At 40.1% G+C, this 21,064-nt stretch overlaps 1 protein-coding gene across 1 annotated transcript in view; it reads left to right on the top strand.

Moving 5' to 3' along the window:
* Positions 1-21,064, top strand: part of JADE3 (jade family PHD finger 3) — a 68,143-nt gene that overhangs the window by 11,325 nt on the left and 35,754 nt on the right. The window contains exons 2-3 of the mRNA XM_030468945.1: positions 19,830-19,889; positions 20,957-21,039. Coding sequence (XP_030324805.1) covers positions 19,841-19,889; positions 20,957-21,039 — 132 coding nt within the window. The 5' untranslated portion in view covers positions 19,830-19,840. The remainder of the gene's footprint in view (positions 1-19,829; positions 19,890-20,956; positions 21,040-21,064) is intronic.

The raw sequence follows: 21,064 nt of genomic DNA, 5'->3' as shown, positions 1-21,064 counted from the left end.
AAAATGCTTTTAGGTCATCTGGATTATTGGTTCTGAAATGTTCACTTGACCCTCTCTTCAGAATATAACATGAAGCAGCACTGCCATCACTTAGCTTTGGGAAATGCACACGTGGCATCCTGTTTAGGACAGGATGTACAAGCCGAATAAGGCTGAGAGTTAAAATCTGACTGGCCAACATGTGGCTGTGGCTAATGGCAATACACATAGTGTTCCCTTTCTTCAAGAACTGGATTTATTTTTGGCTCCAGATACTTACAAATAGCCTGTTTTTTCTGATCTGTGACTCAATCCTATTCTCCAGTTCTCAGTAGTAGGTAGCACCAAATATATTTGTTACTTCTTCCTTTGCCCCATTCCAAGCTTTGTGGCTTCTGGAAGCATCTTGACAGTTCCCCATACTTTCATCCCAATTTAGTTGTTACTGCAGGCTTCTGCCACATGCATTTGGGTCTCTTTCTGCTATACTCCAATGCATTGTAATGCAAGCTGCTGCAGGGAATACCCACTCTTCAGAGAGAGGAGCATTCTGTACCAGACCTGAAGAAAGTATATCTCCTTCACATTTCATCCTAAAGAAGGAGCACATACTTGAGCTGGTGTGTGATAAAACTTCCCTCTCTCACAACTATATGCTGTAGCATTCCTCCTTGCATCCCTCAGTCCCTGATGTTGGGAAGAAAGAGGTAAGGGTAGAGTAGCTACTCGGGCTTGCTTTGCTCTCACTAGCACCCAGCCATGCACACGTGTACGATGGAGTAGCTGTTGCACAGTGTTTGCTACCCACAGCAACTTGTCTGTGCACACAAGCCCAACAAACTGCTTTGTGCAGTCCATTATAGTCTGGTCCCATTTGTTGTTGCCTCACCCTGCGGCTGGTTTGAGGAACGCTGAGCCCAAACATGTTGTCTTGGCACTGCAGCTACCAGGACTCTTGTCCAATCTTTGTTTAAACGTCAAGAACTGCAGCCACTGATCCTTCCCCTGGGGACACAGAGGAGCAGTTCTGACTGTCAGGATGCTTCCTTAATGCTAAGCCTAACCTTTTGTTTGTGTGTTTGGGTTTTTTTTTTCTTCCTTGAATTTATTACGTTATATCTGATTTTTTTTACAGGCTCATGCTGATATACAAAGAATATAAACAACTTTGTGTGCAACTTAGGTTGGGCGTTTAAGTGAAATCCCTGATGTAAGTGTCTCTGTAGCTTTTCCCTACAATCGTTTCAGCCCCCCCAACTCGCTTTTTGCTTGTGTGTGTCAGTCAGATTCTGTAACAAGTAAACTGCTGTGAGAAATTGTTTTCCCAGCAAATTTGAATTGGTTGCTGGGAATTACTAAGAATAATACTAATTATTAAGAATAGACTTGTCGCTACATAAATGTGTAATGAAATGTTTTTGTGGTGGTGGAAGGAAATGAAGGTGCTAGATAGTTGCAGGTTTTGCTAAATGCTTTGCACATCTTTGATCTACCTTAAGGTGGGAAGGACAATTGTTAGATTTTTACAAAGGGATCGTGAATTCATTCTGAATTACTTTATTTTGGCTAGGCCAGTGTGGAAGAGAGGTTAAATCCAAGAAGCTGCTGAATACTCACTGTAGTTAGCACTGTTAGAAGCTTGTGAAGAAACATCATCAAATCATAGTTAATTACAAGCGAAGGTAGGAACTATGTTTGTTATGAATGCTTAGAAAGGATTTTAGAAGGCTTTTCATAAATCTTACTGACTTTTCTTCTAGTCCCTGTAGGTTAAGTTTTGCCTGGAAGCATCTCTTCAGTTAAACACAATGGATACTCGTTTGGTATTTGGATACTTGTTCCTATTATGATTTTTCCAGAACTGTAAGCAGAAGATTACCATTGCCTTCCTTCAGCATACTGTAATTCATTTATAATCTCAAAAACTACTGGCTTTATTTCCTGTGCTGCCTTGGTAGTATTAAAATCTTTATCTGCGTTTTCTGAGAGATCTGTATTACTGGTAACCCATGGGGGTATGCCTACCTGCATTAGATAATCTGAAATAGCCTGTAAGAAACTAGAAATAATAAAATTACTTTCCAATACTTTTCCCACTTAAGCAGTTGCTTTGTCTGTGGGATTACTTATTGGAAGGAGGTGTAAAGTGTTACAAGACCAGCTTTCTAATTCTGTCTTGAAAGTCGTGTGTGAGGTGGGAATTGCACCGTAGATGATGCAAGTTGTTAAACATGGCATGTTATCAGAAGCAGGCTAAGGAAATGAGGATTAGCTGAAAGGCTCACAGGAATGTTTATAGCTGCACAGAAAACTGATAGGATAGTTACTAGTTAGTTTCAAACAAGTCAGGTCAATTTGGTGAGGTTAAAATGGTCTCTTGTGTCTATTGTTATTTAATAATTGCCATTAATGATGTGAGTAAAGTAATAAAAATGCTGCTCCTTAGGTACCCAGGTTAAGCTAAGTGAAGCTGGGTGTCTGTTTGAGAAGGTGCTTTAAGCTTGTAGGTATTTCAGAGAGGTTGGAGAAGGAGCGTGTTGGATGGGGCTGAGCAGGGAGCTGAGGGGCAGCTCTGCAGCAGGAGGGGAGGGGAGGGTTCAGCTGGGAGCCACCGCTGAATAACCCAGCAGCAATAACTGCTCACAGCCAGGACGTGAGGCAAGACTCCTGCTGTTGCAAAAGCAAGTGCTCTGGAATTTGTACATAAAATTATTGTGACTCACATGACAGTAAAGGATGTTTTTCTGCAATAAGAAGAGTATTTGCGCTGGAAGACTTTGCACAGATTTGAGCATCCCAACCTCGTGGTGGTTTTGTAAGGCAGCCCTAGAAAGGGTGGTGGAGAGCATCAACTGGAAGGATCAGAAATGTAGAAAATGTGGCCTATAAGCAGAGAGTGCCAAAACTTTTTTTTTTCAGTCTGGAGAAAAGACTAAGACATATGAACAAAAGCAAGTGTTAAGCATGGTGTTAAAACATGAAGTTAACTGTATGAAGAAGAAGGGGATGGTGTGGTGCAGAGAGACACCTGGCTAGAGCTGCATCAAGGGAAACGGGTGCTTTCAAGTGTTCTTTTTTAGGACTTTTGCAGATTTTTTTTTTTTTTTTTTATCTACCCTCTTTTTAATGGCAGCGCAGCGTGTGGGATGGTTAAGGAGAGGAGCACGAAGCACTGTTTACAGGCAGTGCTATTTTTGTTTTGGAGGCTTGGCTGTTGGTACTAGGTAAATTACAGAGGGAATGATAGTATAGCAGAAGTGATAACTGCAAAAACAGGTCTCTGTTCCAAATAGTTTTCTGTTGTTAAATGTTGTATTTTAAGAAATAAATCTTACTGATGCTTTTTTCCCTGGTGACGCTTAGTTTCCAGGCAGTATTTATGAAAAGCTACTGTGCCTTTCGAAGTTCTGTTTTATGTATCTACATTTTCCTTTAGTTCCTATATTTTTATTTATTTATTTATTTCGCTTTTTTTGTTTCTCTGGGCCACAGTTTCTGGTGTTGCCTTGTTGCTTTTTCAAATCTGCCTAGAGAGTAGTAATGCAGAGAGGAGGAGGGCTGGGATCTCCTATGTGATTGGTACCCTGCTCTTGAGCCTCGCTACTGATGGAGAGGCTGGGGGCTTGGTACCGCTACAGGCTGGGGAGTACTCTTCTATTGTGTGGTTTTTTTTAAACTAGTAAAGGGTCCCCTTCTCATTATTTTTTCTGAGTCAGTGTGTTAGGGTTGGTTTCCAAAAAAAAAACAACAACCCAAACAAACCCAAACAAAACCAAAAACCAACAAATAAAAACAAAAAGTCGATGGTTTCATGTTGTATCAGCTCTATCTTTCATGCTGTTTTGTGTATTTGTGTATATATATATGTATTTGTATATTTGTGAAAAAAGTGAGGTTGGAACTGAAGATCATTGCTGTGTGGTGGAAGGGCTAGAGAAAGGAAAGATTTTTAGTCAAACCTTTTGGTATTTCAGAATTCATCTTGGCATTTAACTGAGCAAACAAATGTGTTTTTAATGAAGAGTTCAAAAATATATTAGTTTTCTGGTTCAGCTAGGAGGCAAAAGCTGTGGTTTTGTTCACACTTAAAAGATGTAGGCTGTGTTGAATTTTAATGATGCCGTTTGAGCTGCTACGACCAGGGCTTTGCTTGTGTTTCTATGGAAAACTTGACATTAAGTGGGTTCAACCAGGACATTAAAGAATTACCCCATAATGAAACATCTCGTAAGAAAAACTTGTTTGAAGTCGTGTTTGAAAAATCGATCCAGGCATTTATACTTAGGCTCTTCCCTTGCATTCCCTCCCCCAGTGCATTTTCTGGATGAGGCATTTCTTAGCCAGAAGGCAGAGGCTGCATTAGTACCTGTTTTTTGCAGCAGTGGTGGGCTTTTAACACGAGACCTCCTGGTCACCCCCCCTCATTGTGTGTTGGCTCCAGGCACTGTGTTGCTGCTGCAGATGAGCTGGGTCCCTCTGGATGGAGAAGATCCTATCCCATTGATGCTCGTGCCAAATGCACTTTGTCTTCTGCTCATGGGCCCTGTGGATTGCTTCAGGACATCTGTGTGGTGATAGTGGTGGAGGGTATCTGCTTATCTCAAGTTGAAAACCCGACCCACGTAGGGTGATTCATGTTTTGGCAATCTTGGCTCTGGTACTGCTTTGATCTACAGATCTTCTTGCATTGCTCAAAATTAATTGCTTAATGTGGGGTATAGGCAGAGGCTGTCAAGGAGATGGGAGGAGGAAGCTAAGACAATTAAAATGAGAAAAATCAACACCATGAAAACGCAGAAACACACAAAAAAACCCAAGACAAAACCTCAAATCAAAGAAGATTAATGTAAGGTCAACATACTTTGTATTGTGCTATATTGCTGTAATATATTGTGTTCCCCCCCACCCCTTTGTAAAGAAACATTTTACTTTGATGCCACAGCTGAAGTTGAGCAACAATAGTTCTGAAGTAATAGGATCTGTGCCACTCCTCAGTGGATGGGTGGTGATGTCCTTTTCTTGTACTGCAGATGGGTGGAGAAGCAGAAAAGTTACGGCCTGGTGCTGACACTTTGGCCAGAAACTGCTTTATTTAATTTAGAAAGACATTGCCATCCTCCCTTCCCCTCTTTGATTCTTTTTCTTCTGGCAGGATATGCAGTTATCAGTTCCTTGGTTTATACTCAAGTTTCTGCTCTCTAATACTTTGTTCCCCAGCTTGTAGCAGCCCTGTTTTTGTTAGCTTTTTACTCTGAGGCATGTGTTGGACTGCATGCCAGGGCAGACCCCGGTCTAACTGCTGACATCTCTGAGGATTGCTGCAACTCATCTGTTGGGTGTGACAACTGCAGTGCTTTTGCCATGTCCATTACAATAGGACACAAAACACACATGTGCATGATGCTGCAGGAGGGGAATGTGGGCAGTTGGTGGAGGCAAAAATTCCTTCTGTTCCCATACTTAATATTGCTCAGGATTAGATTTAAAAGGGCAAGTTAGCAGAATCCCTGGCAGAGAAGTTGAGCTAACTGGGATTGTCAAGATATGAAGGAGTATATTGAGGAATTAAGACAAGAGCCACACAACTTTTCCTCTAAGCTTATTTTTTTTATTTGCCCTCCTGTGAATTTATAAGCATGCTTCATTCACAGAAGACCCTCTAGAAGGAAAAAAGCATCAGTGCATTTGGAGAAATCAGTCCCTTAAGTCAGCTGAATCGACATGCAGCTGCCTGAACTTTTTTTTTTAAATCCCAAAACAGGATAGAGAATGTACGAATTAAAATTTTGTTGGTATTGGTGAAGTTGGTTCTCATTCATGTTAAAAGGGTGGCAAAGTCGACTCTGGAGTATTCTTATGAATTTACTTTTAATTCTAGTTCTTTGTGTATTTGCACTGTAGTGTGTGTAGAGCTGATGTGCTTAACTTTTCTGTGTTTTAAGCGAGAATTGTGGAATATAAGGCTTTATATTGTGGATGTATTTTCTAAAAAAAATTACAATAAAAATACAATACACCCTTCACTTACTTGCCAAAAATTAAATTGTAGCTCAAACGTGAAATGCCTGATGTCACTCATAGCTAAATAGCACTCCTTTCATTTTTTTAGGAGCTTGTGATGTCATCAGCTGAAGCGAAAACATCTACCTCGTGACCTGGCATGTAAGTGAAGGAGGAACTGATATTTAATAAATAAATAAATGTGTGTGTTGGTGTTTACTATGTGTAAATTGAACCTTCAGCATTCAGGTATCACCTTTTAAATGAAAGCTTTTAGGATTTTAAAGGAATATAAAGTCTCTTCAAGGAGAGGAAGTCATTAAAGAAGCTGTTAACAAAGATGTTCCAGCCTGCAGAACACCTTGTAATAATCTAGGTTAAATTTATCTTGATGTATGCTGTAATGCTTGGAAGGCTGGTAGGATGGGATAATCTTACCACAGTATTTACATGTGGTGTTTCTAGTCCTTTTTATTCTGTGCTTTTCTGTATAGACATGTTGATAGCAGTGATGAATATGTACTGAATGTGGTGATACCCTTCCTAAAATTAAAAAATCTGGTTGTGCACAAGTTTTAGATTCTTTTATGTACTCAGATGCTTCACAGTAAACTTCCTGCAGTTTTGTGACACTTCTATTTTTTTTCCCCTAAGTAAGCAAAAATAATACGCTGAAGAGGCGTTTTCTGATTTTTCTTTTTTTTTTTCTTTTTCTGCCCACTCCCTGCTTTTCTTTTATGTGGCTTAAAGGATTAAAGCACAGTCATTGCTTTGAGGGGCTGATGTCAGCAGTGAGCTGGGTATTCCTAATTAGTGCCAACACCTGTACCTCATTATGAAGCTGCATTGAAGCTGTCCAGTGAGCCGAGTTAGCTGGTCTCCGTTGTGTATCTCTGATGTGATTAGGAAGCCTCCTCCTGATGCAAGTTTTATTACTTATTCAACTTTTAGACTGATGTGGAAAGGGAAGCTAAGCTGAGCCCTTTGGCTGGCTACCAAAGACCGTAAGTAGTGGCAAAGGGAAGGGATGCAGTTATCTCAATTTCAAGACTTATAGTTCAAAGCTTGTTTTTGCATTGGCTGTTTAAATAAAACTAAAAAAAAAACAACCAACCACAAAAAAAAAAGAGAGGGAATGTTTTTTCTAGTTTTCAGTGTCAGCCTGAATTTAGAGAGCAAATCTACAGACTCCATCTGAGTGCAGTTGTTACTGTCCATAACCCATTGATTTTCTGCAAACAGAGCTTTGGCCTTGAGTACTCCTGCACTATCGCTTTGTCTTCAAGAGGTCAAGGCTTGGCAATTCTTTCATACACAAAACCAGCATTGGTCTCTCCTCCCACCTGATTCTGTGCTGTTAGCAGAGCTACAGTACAACGTCCTTCGCTCTTGTGGTTGGAAGATACAACTTCAGACTGATTCTAACTAATAAAAGCAGTGACTGGGATGAGACTGGGTCACTGTAGTCTTGGGGTTTACAAACAAAAGTTTAAGCACGGTTGTTTTTTTTCTAAGCAGCCGAAGTAGGTTAAGAGTTTAGCTTACAGAATTCAAGTGTGCAGTGACACAATGCTGGCTGCAGGTTTTGGGGTATTTCCCTGTGAGTGAGAAGAGAGACTGCATAACTTCCTATTTGTATTTTGGAAGGGTTTGTGATAATAAACCTGTCAGAATTCACCATGCTAGTTAGCCAGATTTGGGAGATTGGAAGTAAAAATGGAAGTGTACTGAGTTCTTAAACTTAAGGTATGGAATTGAAAGTATAGTTATTAAAGGATTCAATCTCTGCAGAGTAGAAGCCTTGGAGGAGGGGAAAAAAAGGAATAATTAGGCAAAAACTTTTGCATGTTTTTCTGGATTAAATATCTGTCATCTTACTAACATGTCACAGGAAAGCTAGAATTAAAGTTACTCCTGCTCTGTAAAAATAACCATCAATTGATCATTCTGATTTTGGATATTTTAAATGGTTCTGGGTCTTGAGAAATTGTCACAGCTTGTTTCATTTTGTGGTGAGGTTTTGGCGGTTCTGGGTTTTATTTACTCATTTATGTTAATTTCCTTATCTTAAAGTTAATCTAGCCTTTTTTGTGTCTTTGCAGCATATTTCTCTTTAGTTTTCTCAGCTTTGTGCAAGCTTGACTACAATACCTAGAAATGGAATAAGTATTTGTTGCAACTATGTATCTTCATAGGTAATCATGTCAGATTTAGGCATGACTTTGAGGAGTAGGATTAGATATAAACAGGTGGCAGATACTAAAAATGACAAGAAAAAAGATGAAGAAACAGGTTTCAAAGCAGGTTTTTTTGTAAAACAGTTCCTTGATAACTGTATGTAACTCGAGATTTCACCAGTGAATTTAACAGTTCTTAATGATGGTTTTAAGACTAAAATGTTTTGTTTATAGGAGGCATATCTGTGCCTCCAGAGGCTGTAAGGCAGACACTGTTCTTAACTGTGTACACATTTGCAAGGTGCAGCAGTGGCTTCTCTATATGTGCACACGTATGCATACATTTCATGCTGCTCCAAAATGCTTTTTATTTCTCCTTTCATACTTTTGGGTTTCCCAAAAGAAAATCCTGAATGGATATGCATGCATGTCATATTTGCACAGCATGTTTCTTTATTTTTATTTTTTTGAATAAAAACTAACAAGTCTAACACACTGGGAATGATCAAATCTTTTTTCTTTTTTTTAGCCTAAGCAGCTCTCTGTAGTGACCAGTGATTAACAAAATCTTCAGGGCAACAAGGTGTCAACTGACAGAATCCCTGGTGGTTGTCCTCATTGTAATTGGAATCTTGTCTGAACATACTCACTTCAGTATTTACCATGGCTCAATAGACCCCCTATCAGATCTGTAGTCCACAGACATCAGGTTGGAAACTGATACGTTAAGAAGATAAAATCCATCACACAGAGGTGAATTGCTATGAGTAATTCTGGTTTCAGATGAGCTCTCCTGAATTAGGTCAGTCACTGTCATATAATGGTCAGCAGTGGACTCTTAGGAAAAGAAATAATTTCAAAGGGCATATGGACTCTGTTTCTTGTAAAATTTGTATTTCTGCAGATTGACATGATGTATTTAATAGCCTTTGCCCTCCTATTCTAACTCTTCAATCTGCATACTTTTCAACCCCTGCAACATCCAATAGCGTTGAGTTTGTCAGAGTAATTATGTATAAATCTATCTTTTTTTATTATTTTTTTACTTTTTTTTTTTACTTCAGGCTTGTTCCATAATTTTGTGTTTCTTGTCTTCTGTGCTGTGAATAGCAGAGAATAGTCTCTTCATCGTGTTCACTTCTTTTTACCACCTGTAGCAGATTTCTTCTATTTTGCATCCTTCTTTCTCAGCTGGGTGGTCTCAGCCTGTGTAATCTCTTGCCCTAAAGCTGTGGCATGCTCCCCTTTCAGCTGTGGTTTAAGGTTCATGTTCTGCAAACACTTTTTCTCCAGGGATGCCAGAGGGAGGGAGAAGATACTCCCCTTGCTTTTAGCCCAGATGAGCTACTTTGGCCACCTCCATCCACTGTTTGCTACAACTTCTATTATGACAGAAAAAAATAGTAATTTTTCTTTTTAGCTTTGTACATAGAAATGGAGAAACATCAGTTGGTGACAGTATCTCTTTCATGATATCATCTCACACCTGCCTTAATGGGTTTTTAGACGCTTGGAGTGCTATTCATGTTTTTATAAATCTATTTTAGATCTGGTTTACTAAAAGACCTCTCAAGGTCTTTGGTCTGTCGTATATTACATGTTGAAGTACATAACATTAAATAAATTGGCAGCCATTTAATTTAAATGCATTAGTTAACAGATTGGTTTGTGGGGTTTTTTTAAGTTTCTTTGAACTAAAAAGAAGTGCTTTAAGAAATCTTATAGCAAATTTTTGCTCATGTTTTGACATAGAGAATTAAAGTAGCAGTACAAATCCATGTAAGTGTGTCATGTGAAATGTTAAAAAACATAGTAGGGTGTGAGTATTCAACCAATTATTTAGTATATTCCAATTCATACTTGGAATAATTCTGGAGTGCTGGCTGTGATGGTACATTCCCTTTAACTGCACCAATCTATTGATCCCCTTGATGCCCTTTTTTAACTTAAGGAAAACTTAAACATTACAAGCATTGTTTATTTTTGACTTGTAAATTAAAAACATTTCTTGCCAGGTGAGGGAAAACATTATCCATGTAATGTGTTCTAATAGGAACAAATCTTTGTGTTGCTGTCTCTTGTCCTTTAAGTAGAACATAAAGATGCAAATCGATATTTTCTGCCCTTCACAATCCGTAAGGTTTTGCTAGTCATGCAAAACTTTGCAGTAAAGTGGTTAGCTTCTTCAGAGCAACGTAAGTGAGAAGTAAATGAGTCAAAACAGATAAAATACTTAATGCAATCTGCTCTTGTTGATTCTTCTATTATTTGAGATTCAGAAAAAAACAAGCCAAAACCTGCTTTGTTTTATTAGCAAGTATCTAACAATTAACTGATTATTTTACATGAGTATCTTGCAGGATATGAGAACTGTTGCCTATGCTATTAATAGAAAAGTTGTTTGTTAAATCCCAAATAGTATATAGGTTTCTAGGTCCTTCCTTCCTTTGAGAATATTTCCTGCCTGGATTCTTACCTGTGACACCGGTTGGTTACTTGTGTATTGTTATGAAAGTTCACGTTAGTACAGCTGGAGAGCAGAGAACCAGGTGCAACTGGGCATCTGCTAGCAGCATCGTGCAGTTAGGGCAAACTGGCAGCTTCATTTGAATCAGTCTAATACTGGTTATTGCTGATTTTCAATTTAGTGACACTTCTGTGCTTACAATTGTTATTTCTCCCCCTTGCTGCGGCGCAGTTTTATCGCTGTACAGCAGCACAACAGTACCTGGTGACTTAGGGCGTCGCAGGGGTTTTTGTCCTGCTTGACTCCGCGTGTTCATCAGGAGGAAGGGTGGTGAGTGGCCAGGCTGTAGGGTATGTGCTCGGGAGACCTGGATGCTGCTGCCTGCTCTGCCTTAGGCTCCCCGGGTGATGATGTACGGCTGCTCTGCACCGCAGCCCTGAAACATCAGTGCTTGCTTCACCCTGGCTTATCGCGTGGATAGATACAGTAAAGGCTGCACAACATTTAGAGCCAAAGTAACGGGAATCATACCAGTTCTTAAAATAGAAAGCCCAGCTAAACGCTCTCGGAATTTGGGGTTTGTTTGGGGTTTTTGTTTTGTTTTCTCCTTTTGCTCAGTCATATTGGTGAAGCTGTGTGTGCTGCTCCTGTTTCTCACCGGCGCTTGGCACGCCTGTGACTGCAGTCTCCTTGCAGATGCAGTGCATGTGGCCATCTTTGGGTGTTGAACCCCCGGGGGGAGCTCCTGGGCAGCCATCTGCTTGTTTACCCACCTCAGCACCAGCGCCGAGTGCCATGACCCGGTTGGTAGTGGTCCATTTTTAGTAGCACTATGTCCACATTAATCTTTCATCAAAGTGGATGTTATCCTTAGCTTCGGCTTTGTTGAATAAGTACACATAGGCTTGTGGGGTTTTATTTTTTCTTGGTCATCAGATGCCTTGGTGGCAATGTCAGGTACAAGTTTCCTGCTGAGGGAGGCCTGTAGGGCAGCACGCAGTCACCACCTCTCTCTCTCTCAGGGAGGACCAATTCCCGAGCCTATGTAGCTGAGGTAGCTGCTTTTCCCTAACGATTGGTGGATGTGTGTTTCCTTCAGGGATCAATTAGCAGCTGTGGAGTTTCCGACAGCCTGACAAGAGGTTGTTTGTTAGAGCCATGCTGGCCTGAGGAGGCAAGAGCTGCAATGGTTTCCCTCTGGCAACATGGCGCTCCTCCCTGCCCCATGGACCTGCCTGCCCGCCTTGGCCTCTGACATCAGCCTTCAGCGTGGTGGCAGAGGTGGTGTCCATGTGTTTAATGCCAGTGTGATTTCCCTGCTGGGAATTTGCTCCTTGTTTCATTGCACTGGGAACTTTGTCTTTCCCCATGGGAGGGCTCCCCCCCCCCCCCGCCCTCTCCCGAGCCGTGAGGTAGGCCCAGCAGGGGTGGGCAGGGAGGGAGAGATGGCCCACAGCTCTACATCTACACAGGCAGCAATGCCCAGCATCGTACCCTCTCCTGAGGGCAGCATTTTCCTCTCCTGAGGGTGTGCCCTCTTTTTAGCATTTCCCTTGGCCAGAAGCCACACTGGGAGGTGGGTAAGGAGTGTTTGATGGGCCACAGCTGGGCAGAGGCACCTCAGGTGTGTGAGCGTGGGCAAGGGCAGGCAGCACCAGCCTGTTTGCGGTTTCAGGGGAGGAAGTTGTTTTTTTGTTTTATTTTATTTTAAAAGCAGGCTTTTACTGAAACTCTGGTATTTTGAGGGAAATAATTTTTTCTTGTGTATCCGAATTTCTACAGCTGTTTTATGAAAACAGTAGTTCTGTTAATAAACAGGTGGTGTATAAGCAGCGTTATGTTGAGGAGCAGAGAATAATTAAAGACCTGAAATTGATAGGAGCAGGACCACGTATGCATTGATGTATTTGTTTGAATTAATAACAGTCTGATGTTGTTGGTTTTAGGTTTTTTATTGATTCTGCCTAGATCAGTATCATCTTCAGGATGCCACTGCTAAAGCTGCAGTGTTTAATGGGCAGAAATATTTCCCTGTCAGCCTGGCCCTCCTGGCTGCTCTGTGTACAGGCCAACACAGGCAGCTTGCTTTAAAGATGAAAATAAGGTTGCTGGGTCCCTGCTGGGTGTCAAAGAAGCAGAGGGAAGAGAGAGCATGATTCAGTTTCTTTCTAGCCCCTTGGACAGTTTCTGTTGAGGTAATGGTGGTGCTGCTTGTGCTGCTGGTGACTTGCTCTTCTGAGAAGGATTTCTGAGATTTAACAAGCTGCTTGTAATGAGGCTCTTTAGCTGAAGGCGTCTGGTGGAAATCTGTCTCCCCTGTCCTTGTGGTAGGTCAACACATAGGCATGGCAGTGGAAATTAAAAGCTGTACTTCTGTTTTCAAGGTAGAAAGGCAGTTGTACTTGAGATATGCTGTATTTTATTGCATTGTCAAAGCATGTTATAAATGTGAAGTAGAATCACTTACCCTCTTTTTATATTCACAAAGCAAAGTGATGGGCATTAAGTGCTGTGTACTAGACTGAATGATGAATCATCATCGTAGAAGGGCACACACATATGTCAGGGCTCCCTTTTGGCCAGTAATCCAGAAATGAATGCAGAGGGGGATTATATTTGGGGTTTCTTCATCCTAGTTTTATAATCTATCAGATGACTTCAGTCCAGAATTTAACTATTTCAGGGGGTGAGTCATGCTTGAAAATTATTATTTTGTACTTCTTTTTCCTTGTTTTTGAAGCCACGGTGTCCTTGTGGCAGCTGCCAAATTGCTGTACATGAAAAGGTGATGTGTAAGGAAAACAGAGCTCGAGACTGTCAATTTGCTATCGTATTTCATACTGTCCCATGTTATTAGCCAGTTTTCTCTAATATGCAGTTCCTTGCCTACTAAGATTATTTATTTACCTAATTAAAAAGGAATCGGCTGTCACTGGTAGTTCTGCTTCTGAAAACTGATACATTCCTTCTTTGTTGAACTACAGTTCATTATGTTAACTGAGATTTAGCACAGAGTAGCAGCAAGAAGAGTTTCATTTTGTGGTAGGTCCTATGCAGACTTCAGAGAATAAGTGATGGTTTTATTTTAGGGGTCTGGGGAGGATATAATAGATATGGTGAGGTTCTTAAGTAGCCCTAGGTGTTTATTACTCGGTTTGAAAAAAATTCTGATTAGGGTGAAATAAGAAAATGTTCCCTTTTCTTGCTGAACTTTGTTTTCCATGGCTTGTTTAACCTTTCAGACCTTTTCAGCACAACAAATATTTCTTGCCTAAGTTCTGAGTGTTTTGAGTTTTTTTCCAGGGTCTATAGGCTTTTTGTGAGATTGGATAGGATATTAGAAAATAGTAATAAAAAAAACAAACATAAGTGATCTCTCTTCCTCTAGTTATTTGAAAGGTTGTATTAACCCTACTCATACTTCGTCATTTCCTTGGCAGTTGACTACGAAATTTGACCTATTTAAATGGTTTTACTGTACTACATTTCCTGGAGACCTTTCAAGATAATTTGCTTCCTAATCTAAATTTAACAGTTACATAAACCACATTTTTGAGGCTGGGAAATTTCTACCTACCTGTGCCTCTTTTTCTTTTTTTGTTTTCTTTTTAGAATTGTAAGTACAGAATTTTAATCTGAGATTTCCATGTAGTTTGTCATTTGGTTTTCATACATGAATGCTGTTTTTAATAAGATAAAGTAGGTTATATTTTTATCCCACTTGAAAGTTTCCCTAGTGCTGTGGCCAATTCCATTTTCGTCAATCTGTTTTAAGATGCTAAGGAATTAAATCCTACAGGTCAAGGAAATATTTGTTTTACAGTTTGTTTTTTGGTTTTTGGTTTTTTTTTCCCCTTTTTCTTTAGGTCTTAACAGGTACTAAGTAGCATATGGGTATATTTAACGTTTCTCTACAACAAGCTGAGGCTGGGAGGGAAGGTCTGGTGCTCTTTGGAGATGCTGTTCTGTTCTGAAATCTTGGCTGGGTTTAAGGATTCATTTTGCACAGTTGTCACTGCTGTCTTGCCTAATAAGCTGTGCAGATTCAGACTCTGAGATGCTTCATCCTTCTTTCTGCCAGCTCCTGTTATTGATGAACTATGCTGAGGAATGTGTCAGAACAAACTTTATAGTTTATTTGGTAAATTTAGTTGTTTGCTCTGATGAAAACTGAAAATGAGAGAGTGTTGGTGTTGTTTCTGCAGGTATTTGAAATGTGTTTTTGCTTTGACCAATCTCCCCTAGATTTTTTTGTAATAGCAGTGCTGTCCTTTTAGTTAGATGCTTGCATGTGCTGGATGATACATTGATTATTCTTAGCTTGGGGTGTGTATCTAATTTCAGCCAGGTGAGTGTGGGGTAGATTTTTCCTGGCTTTCCTTGAAAGTGCAGTAATGGGCTGAATCCAGCATCAGTTTTGGCTCCAAGGCAAAATTCCCACTGTGGGCAGCAGCCTTCTGGAATCCAGGGAAATGCTGGCAGTGTGATGTTACTGCCTGTGTTATGAGGGGAGTGTGTTTCCTAGCATCACTTTTGTTTGAACACCTGAAGGGTTCAGGCCATCTTGACCTGTGTTCAGGTGGCAGCAAGGATAGAAGCTGATTTCTCTTTTTTAAGTTGGGGATCTTGTCTTAAGCTGCCGTGAGTAGATCAGAGAGGTGCGTGCAGCCATGGCTTGACAAGTCAAACGTGATAGATGCAAATATGGTTCAAGTTTAGGAACTGCTCTGGTAATTGATGTTAAAAATGGTGCCACACAATGTTCTGTTGCAGTAATTGCCTGGAGATTTTAGTATCGTTTTGCTTGTGACATGATGATTTCTTAATGTCACTTCTGCATTTTAATTTCAGTTTAAAAGATTCCTCAAGGTAAGAGCCTTTGGAACTTCTATATATTGTCATACAAGTGGTTGATCAGCTCTTGGTTCTTCTGTGAATTATTAAAAAAAAAAAAGTCTCAGATCAAGACATGTTCTTGTTTTTAATTACAAGTTTTAGGGTAATTTGTGCTTGATTTTAAGTCTTGAGCACATTTTGAGTCTGCAGCCATAGCACCCTTACTTACCTTTTAGACTAATGGGAATCATTACTACTCAGTGACTGGGATTAAAGTTTCTTGGGGCTTTTGGGGCAAAGGTTGCAGCCACTTACCTTTTTCACTATGCAACAACATTTCAGTATTGAGTTGCTTTACGCTTCTTGGTTTCTTTATAGCTTGTACTTTGGAATTGCTAAAAAGTTTAAATGCTAAAGCTAGGTTCTCAAAATTCAAATAAAGTTCAACGTGTTTGCAAAACACCTGGATCAAGATAATGGAAATGGAAGGAAGATTATAATTTTAGCTGCTTGCTGCCCAGTGTTTTCATTATGCTCCTAATGATGGTTTATCTTTTCTTGTTTCTTCTTTCCTTTATAAGTAGCATCTATTTAAGTCTGGTTTCTAAATTTCTTTTTGAACTATTCCATGGAAAAAACTCTCTGTTATAAAAGTTTACTAAATGTTTTGTGTGTAAAAATAATACTATTTACTTGATTCTCTTTCAGTGTCGACACAGTCTGAGGGTAGGAAAAGGGCACTGGCAATCTCATTGATTTATTTCTCACTTTTTCATTTAAGTCTTAATGCACATGTTGAAAAAAATATTTCTGCTCCTTTATTTTCAGCTTTGTCACCACAATTTTCAGGGCTGAAGTTAGGCTGGTGAAGGGGCAAAGCTAGGATATGTGAGATTGTACCTCTTTTGTAGGATTTTAATTCTCTTAGTTTGGTTTGTGTATTTGGTATGCGTGGATTGCCTTTTCTTTCTACGTTTAGCCCTTTTAGGGATATGTGTATGTTTTCTTCTTCTCGGCTTTTTTTATTTGTTTTGTTTGTTTGTGTTTTTTTTTAACTTCTTCACAGTGCTTTGCAAGTCGTAACAGGTGAATGTGATGGAAGAAGCAAGAATTGAGGCACAGAGCTGCTTGCAGCCTTGCTCTGGACTGTCACCAAGCTAGTAGTGTCTGAAGCTGAGGGACAAAGTGGAGGGTGCCAGACTGTTCTGGGGAGAACTGGACTGAAGCTGGGAAAGGTTGATGCTGGTTTCCATGTTACGGGGTCTGGCTTTGCATCTCCTGTCTTCCTGAACTGACAGACTCCCAATTCTTCCACATTTATCAAATGAGATGAAGATTGAATGAGACAGGAGCTTTACCAGAAGATGAGTGTTACTTGAGGTGATGGCCTGAGAGTGGAACCATTGTTAGTGAGCCTTCCTGATAAGCCCTTCATGCTTTGGGGTTGGAAGTGAGCTAGAAGTTGTGTGGCAGGCCCAGTGTATGCAAGGATACAGTGGAGGAGCCTCCTGTTTAAAACAAAAGGGAAGCTTCCTGCAGTGGTGATCCTGTTGAATGATGTTGAGGCTGTTACTTCTGCATCATGTGTTTGTCACTTCAGTGTCCTGTCTTGCTGAATGCAGCACACCCGTGATTAGTGGGCTGTTATTTATTCATTGTTGTTGTGGTGGTTATTGATGAAAAAAAATCAGTTGGAAATCCAGTGTTACTACTATTAAGGGCTTTTACCCTGCGCCTCTGCTTTTTCTGTTTCTGTCTGTTATGGATTCATAAATCCCTTTCTTGAGCTGCTACAAACTTACTATTCAAATAAAACCTAATATTTTTGTTTGGTTGGTTTTGGTTCTTAGTTTGGGATTTTTCCTCCCATAGAGTTGTTGGCAGATTTGTACTTTCTGTTCTGAAGTATTTGTTGCACTTGTACTTGTGTAAGCTATCTTTTGAGTAGCCATCTCCTCTGCTTTCCAGTTGCCCAGGCTTTTTCTGTGTGTTTCCTCCTGCAGTTGTCTCTCTGAGCCCTGTGTTTGACCCTGCTTTAATTGGATGTTCATGTTGTGCTCTGCAGATAGCTGTCTGTAGTATGGAGAGAAAAGGTTTTATTGCTGCATGTTTGTATATATACACTACAGGAGATGTGAATCGCCTGCCATAAGCTTTCAGCACCTTTTAACAACTGCTTAAAAATTCATCTGAACATAAAACCAGAGTAAGCAGCAAGCACTTGCATTTGTTGCTAAGAAATGGAAGCAGGGGACACTCTGCTCAGCACACCTAGATGTGTCTGCATTGTCTCCCCAGGTCTTCAAACATGCCTGATGGTCTGTAAGCCAGGGCTGTTTGGAATTAATGGCTGCCAGCAGAAGTGTTGCCATAGGCAGAACCAGCTCCTGTTTAGGGAAGGTTGTATTCTTCGAGAAGCAGAGTTTGGCTGCTGGAATACAAACTCTCAAATAGGCAATATAATTTTATTTGTTCTTGATTAAAGACTATGCCTTCAAACTTCATGAGTTAGCAAGATGAAAATAGTCTTCTGTTCAACTCCAACTTCTAATCTGATGCTACCAAAACATGCACGGACAATCTGTTCTCACCCAGATACCTTCTACCCATCAAACAGCTTTTGCCTAAGAAATTCATGGGAGTTTCTTATCTGACTGGTTCCTGCACAAGGCATGTTATGTGTTATGAAGGCCTTCAGTGTTTTGAGTATTGATTGATGTTGCTCTTCTGTTGGACACTGGTCTTTGTATACAGCTTGGCTTCCTTGCCTCCCCACTGTTGCTTGACCTGTGAGAAGGTGAACTAATGTGAAATGCATTTCTGGGTTATGGGAGTTCTTATAGTTTGCTTACGTGACACAAATGACCCCTTTGACATCCAGTCCTGTTGACTGCCGTGTTCATCTGTCCTCCTCCCAGATGAATACCTGACTTCATAGTTCTGTATCTGCCTGCTTGGAAGCTGCATGCATTGCTTCCTTTTTCAACTTCCAGGATTGTGAGCAATGTGCTTTTGTAGTAGGGCAAAGGTATTGTTTTAAACTTGAGCAGTCATTGCATTCAGATTCAGTAAGTTGACTCTCTTATATATAGAGGCTGCCTAAAATTTCCAGGAAATTGAACACTTGTGCAGCAAACAATTCAAATGCAAAAATGCAGTCTCTTCAAAGCCTTTGGACAGGCTTCTCTTCTTTATCACGTGATCTTTGGATAATCTCAAGACCTGTTGTATGGTAACTAGTGTGAAGGATTTATCAGATGGGATATTTAGCTGTGTTGCTTTTTTAATGGCAGCTAGTTTTGTTTAAGAAATGAAACTTGTTTCAGGTGTGGCCAGACTGGCACTTTCAACACTGCAGGCATTTCAGGTTCAGCTGTCTGTAACCTGCCTGTGCCTATCTTCTGTTTAGAGAAAAAAGCCCAAGGCAAAAGTTGTTGTCTACTGTGGATAATTTTTTACTTCTTTACTGATTTGCTCATTCAGTCCATAAAAAATTTAGGAGTGAATTTTGTTTTCATTTACATTTAGTAATTATATGGCTTCTTTAATGAATTTAACATAGAATAGTATAGAATGGCAGGATTTACATGGATTTCTCTTTGTGCTTACTGGAATATTAGCTGATCACTCTTTTATCTTTATTAAGTAGCAGTGTGTAATTTCCTTCTGCATTCACTGTATGAGTTACATGTTCAAAAATTAATTACAAAAAGCTGAATAACTTTTATTAGTGGAACTGGTGCGGTTCCACAGAAGAATTTCTCAGTGATACCCTTGATTGTTTCTCAGACTTCTGAAAACCACTTTTAAATTAACTGGCATCAGTCATTGTTTTTATGACTGTGCTTATTTAAAATCTGCCTTTTGTTTTGTATGCATACTTGTAGGGTTTTTTTGCCGCCCCCTCCCCACTTTTTTTTTTTTTTTTTAAGGTGAATTATAGTTCTAAATCTTTGCCTTTGGTGTGCACCCACCTTATTTCCTGGCCTCCACCCATCTCTCAGCTAGTGACTGCCACCATGGCAACTCTTCCTCTGGCTGAACAGATGGGACATTGAGTCTTGTTGGAGAGCAGAGCGCTGCTCACGCCCTGCCGGGAATCAGCTGGCGGGTTGCACTCCTTCCTGCAAAATTTAAAGCAAGCTCTGCCCACCGGAGGCATGCTGGTGTTGAGTGTGCTCAGTTTCACAAATCAGACTGTGGTCTAATAGTTGCTTGCAGAAATAAAACATAGTGACTGAACTGGGGTTATTTCTGTGCCTGAAAGCTCTTCAGAAGAGCTTTACCTTTAGAGCAGAGAGCTTGGCATCAGCCAGCAGCCTGTAATTTTCTGGTAGAATGGTTGGCATCACCTTTTTGTTTCTCTTTAGGATGCGTCAGGATGAAACGCCACAGGCATCTAAGCACCAGTGACAGTTCAGACAATGAGAGTAAGTAATACTAGTTTTTCTTTGGTCTGTCACCCCCTTGTGGTTTCCTTCTGTGGTTTAAGGGCAAACCGTTTCACCTCTTATAATTAAAAAAAAATGTTTCTTGCTTGATTTCTTTTGTGTTCTGTGGTCTTTGGTGTTCTGAATCCTGTTGCAGGAGAAAAATGAAGCAAGGGATCTGTAAGCCTTGGGGGGAGGTTTGAGCCTACTTAGAATTTGAAGAGAAACTTGTTCTGTCTTTCACTTCAATTCATCCTGAAAAGGGAGTTTACTTTCCAGGTTCCTATTTTTTTGTTTTTAAAAAAAGAATTACATTGTCTCTTGTTGTGCAGAGCCTCATATGAGTGTTGATAGGTTAAGAGTTATATGCAGAGAGAATTAAAACTAGTATGTTAATTGCTGTCTTATGCTGATTCTTTACCTGTTTGTTTAGTGACATTATATTTTAAATGTTCCTTAGCACACATCTGCTTAAAGTTGCATCTTCCTATTTTATCTGAAAAAAAGACCAAGACCAAAAACTAAACCCTGTGTGGCAGGATCTTGTTTGTTTTTTACAAACCTGTGCCTGTCTAATAACTCTATAAATACTGATGATTCATTGTCATATTTGTTGCGAGTCATCATTGTATCCTTTACTGAAATAACATTTTGCCCAGGAACGTCTAGACATCACACTAGTATTTTTTGCATCTCTCATCAGCATGCTTTAGTATCACTGCTCCTTTTTTTTTTCTTAGTCACTTGCGAACTCTTTCCTGTTTTGCTCCTCATTCCACCCTGTTAGAAAGAAAATGAAGGAAAGTGGTCTGCCTGCTTGTTTCTGTTTACTCTTGCTTGTATTAGGCAGAGCAGAATGTACCCATAATCTCAATGTGCTGTGGCTTCACAAAGAACTAGTGGAACAGGAGGAGCTGTAATCAAGCCTACAAACAACCTGCCTAAGACTTGTTTGCCCACGTCTTCTCAAAGTTGTGAAAATTCAAGAGATAGGAGTGCCTTGTGTTTCAGTGAAAAAGTAAATTGATATGAGCTATAATGGTCTCTTTTTTTTTTTTTTTCAACAGGTCCTTCCACTTCCTTTTCTTCTTGTGCTAAATACAGGAGCAAATCAAAAACACCAGCAAATGAACAAAAGAAACCTGCTGAGGTAAGAACCAGGGTTAAAGATTGGT

The sequence above is a fragment of the Calypte anna genome, chromosome 1 (genome assembly GCF_003957555.1).
Source record: "Calypte anna isolate BGI_N300 chromosome 1, bCalAnn1_v1.p, whole genome shotgun sequence".
Taxonomy (NCBI): Eukaryota; Metazoa; Chordata; class Aves; order Apodiformes; family Trochilidae; genus Calypte; species Calypte anna.
The sequence above is the reverse complement of the archived record's forward strand: the minus strand, read 5'-3'. Positions and strand labels throughout refer to the sequence as shown.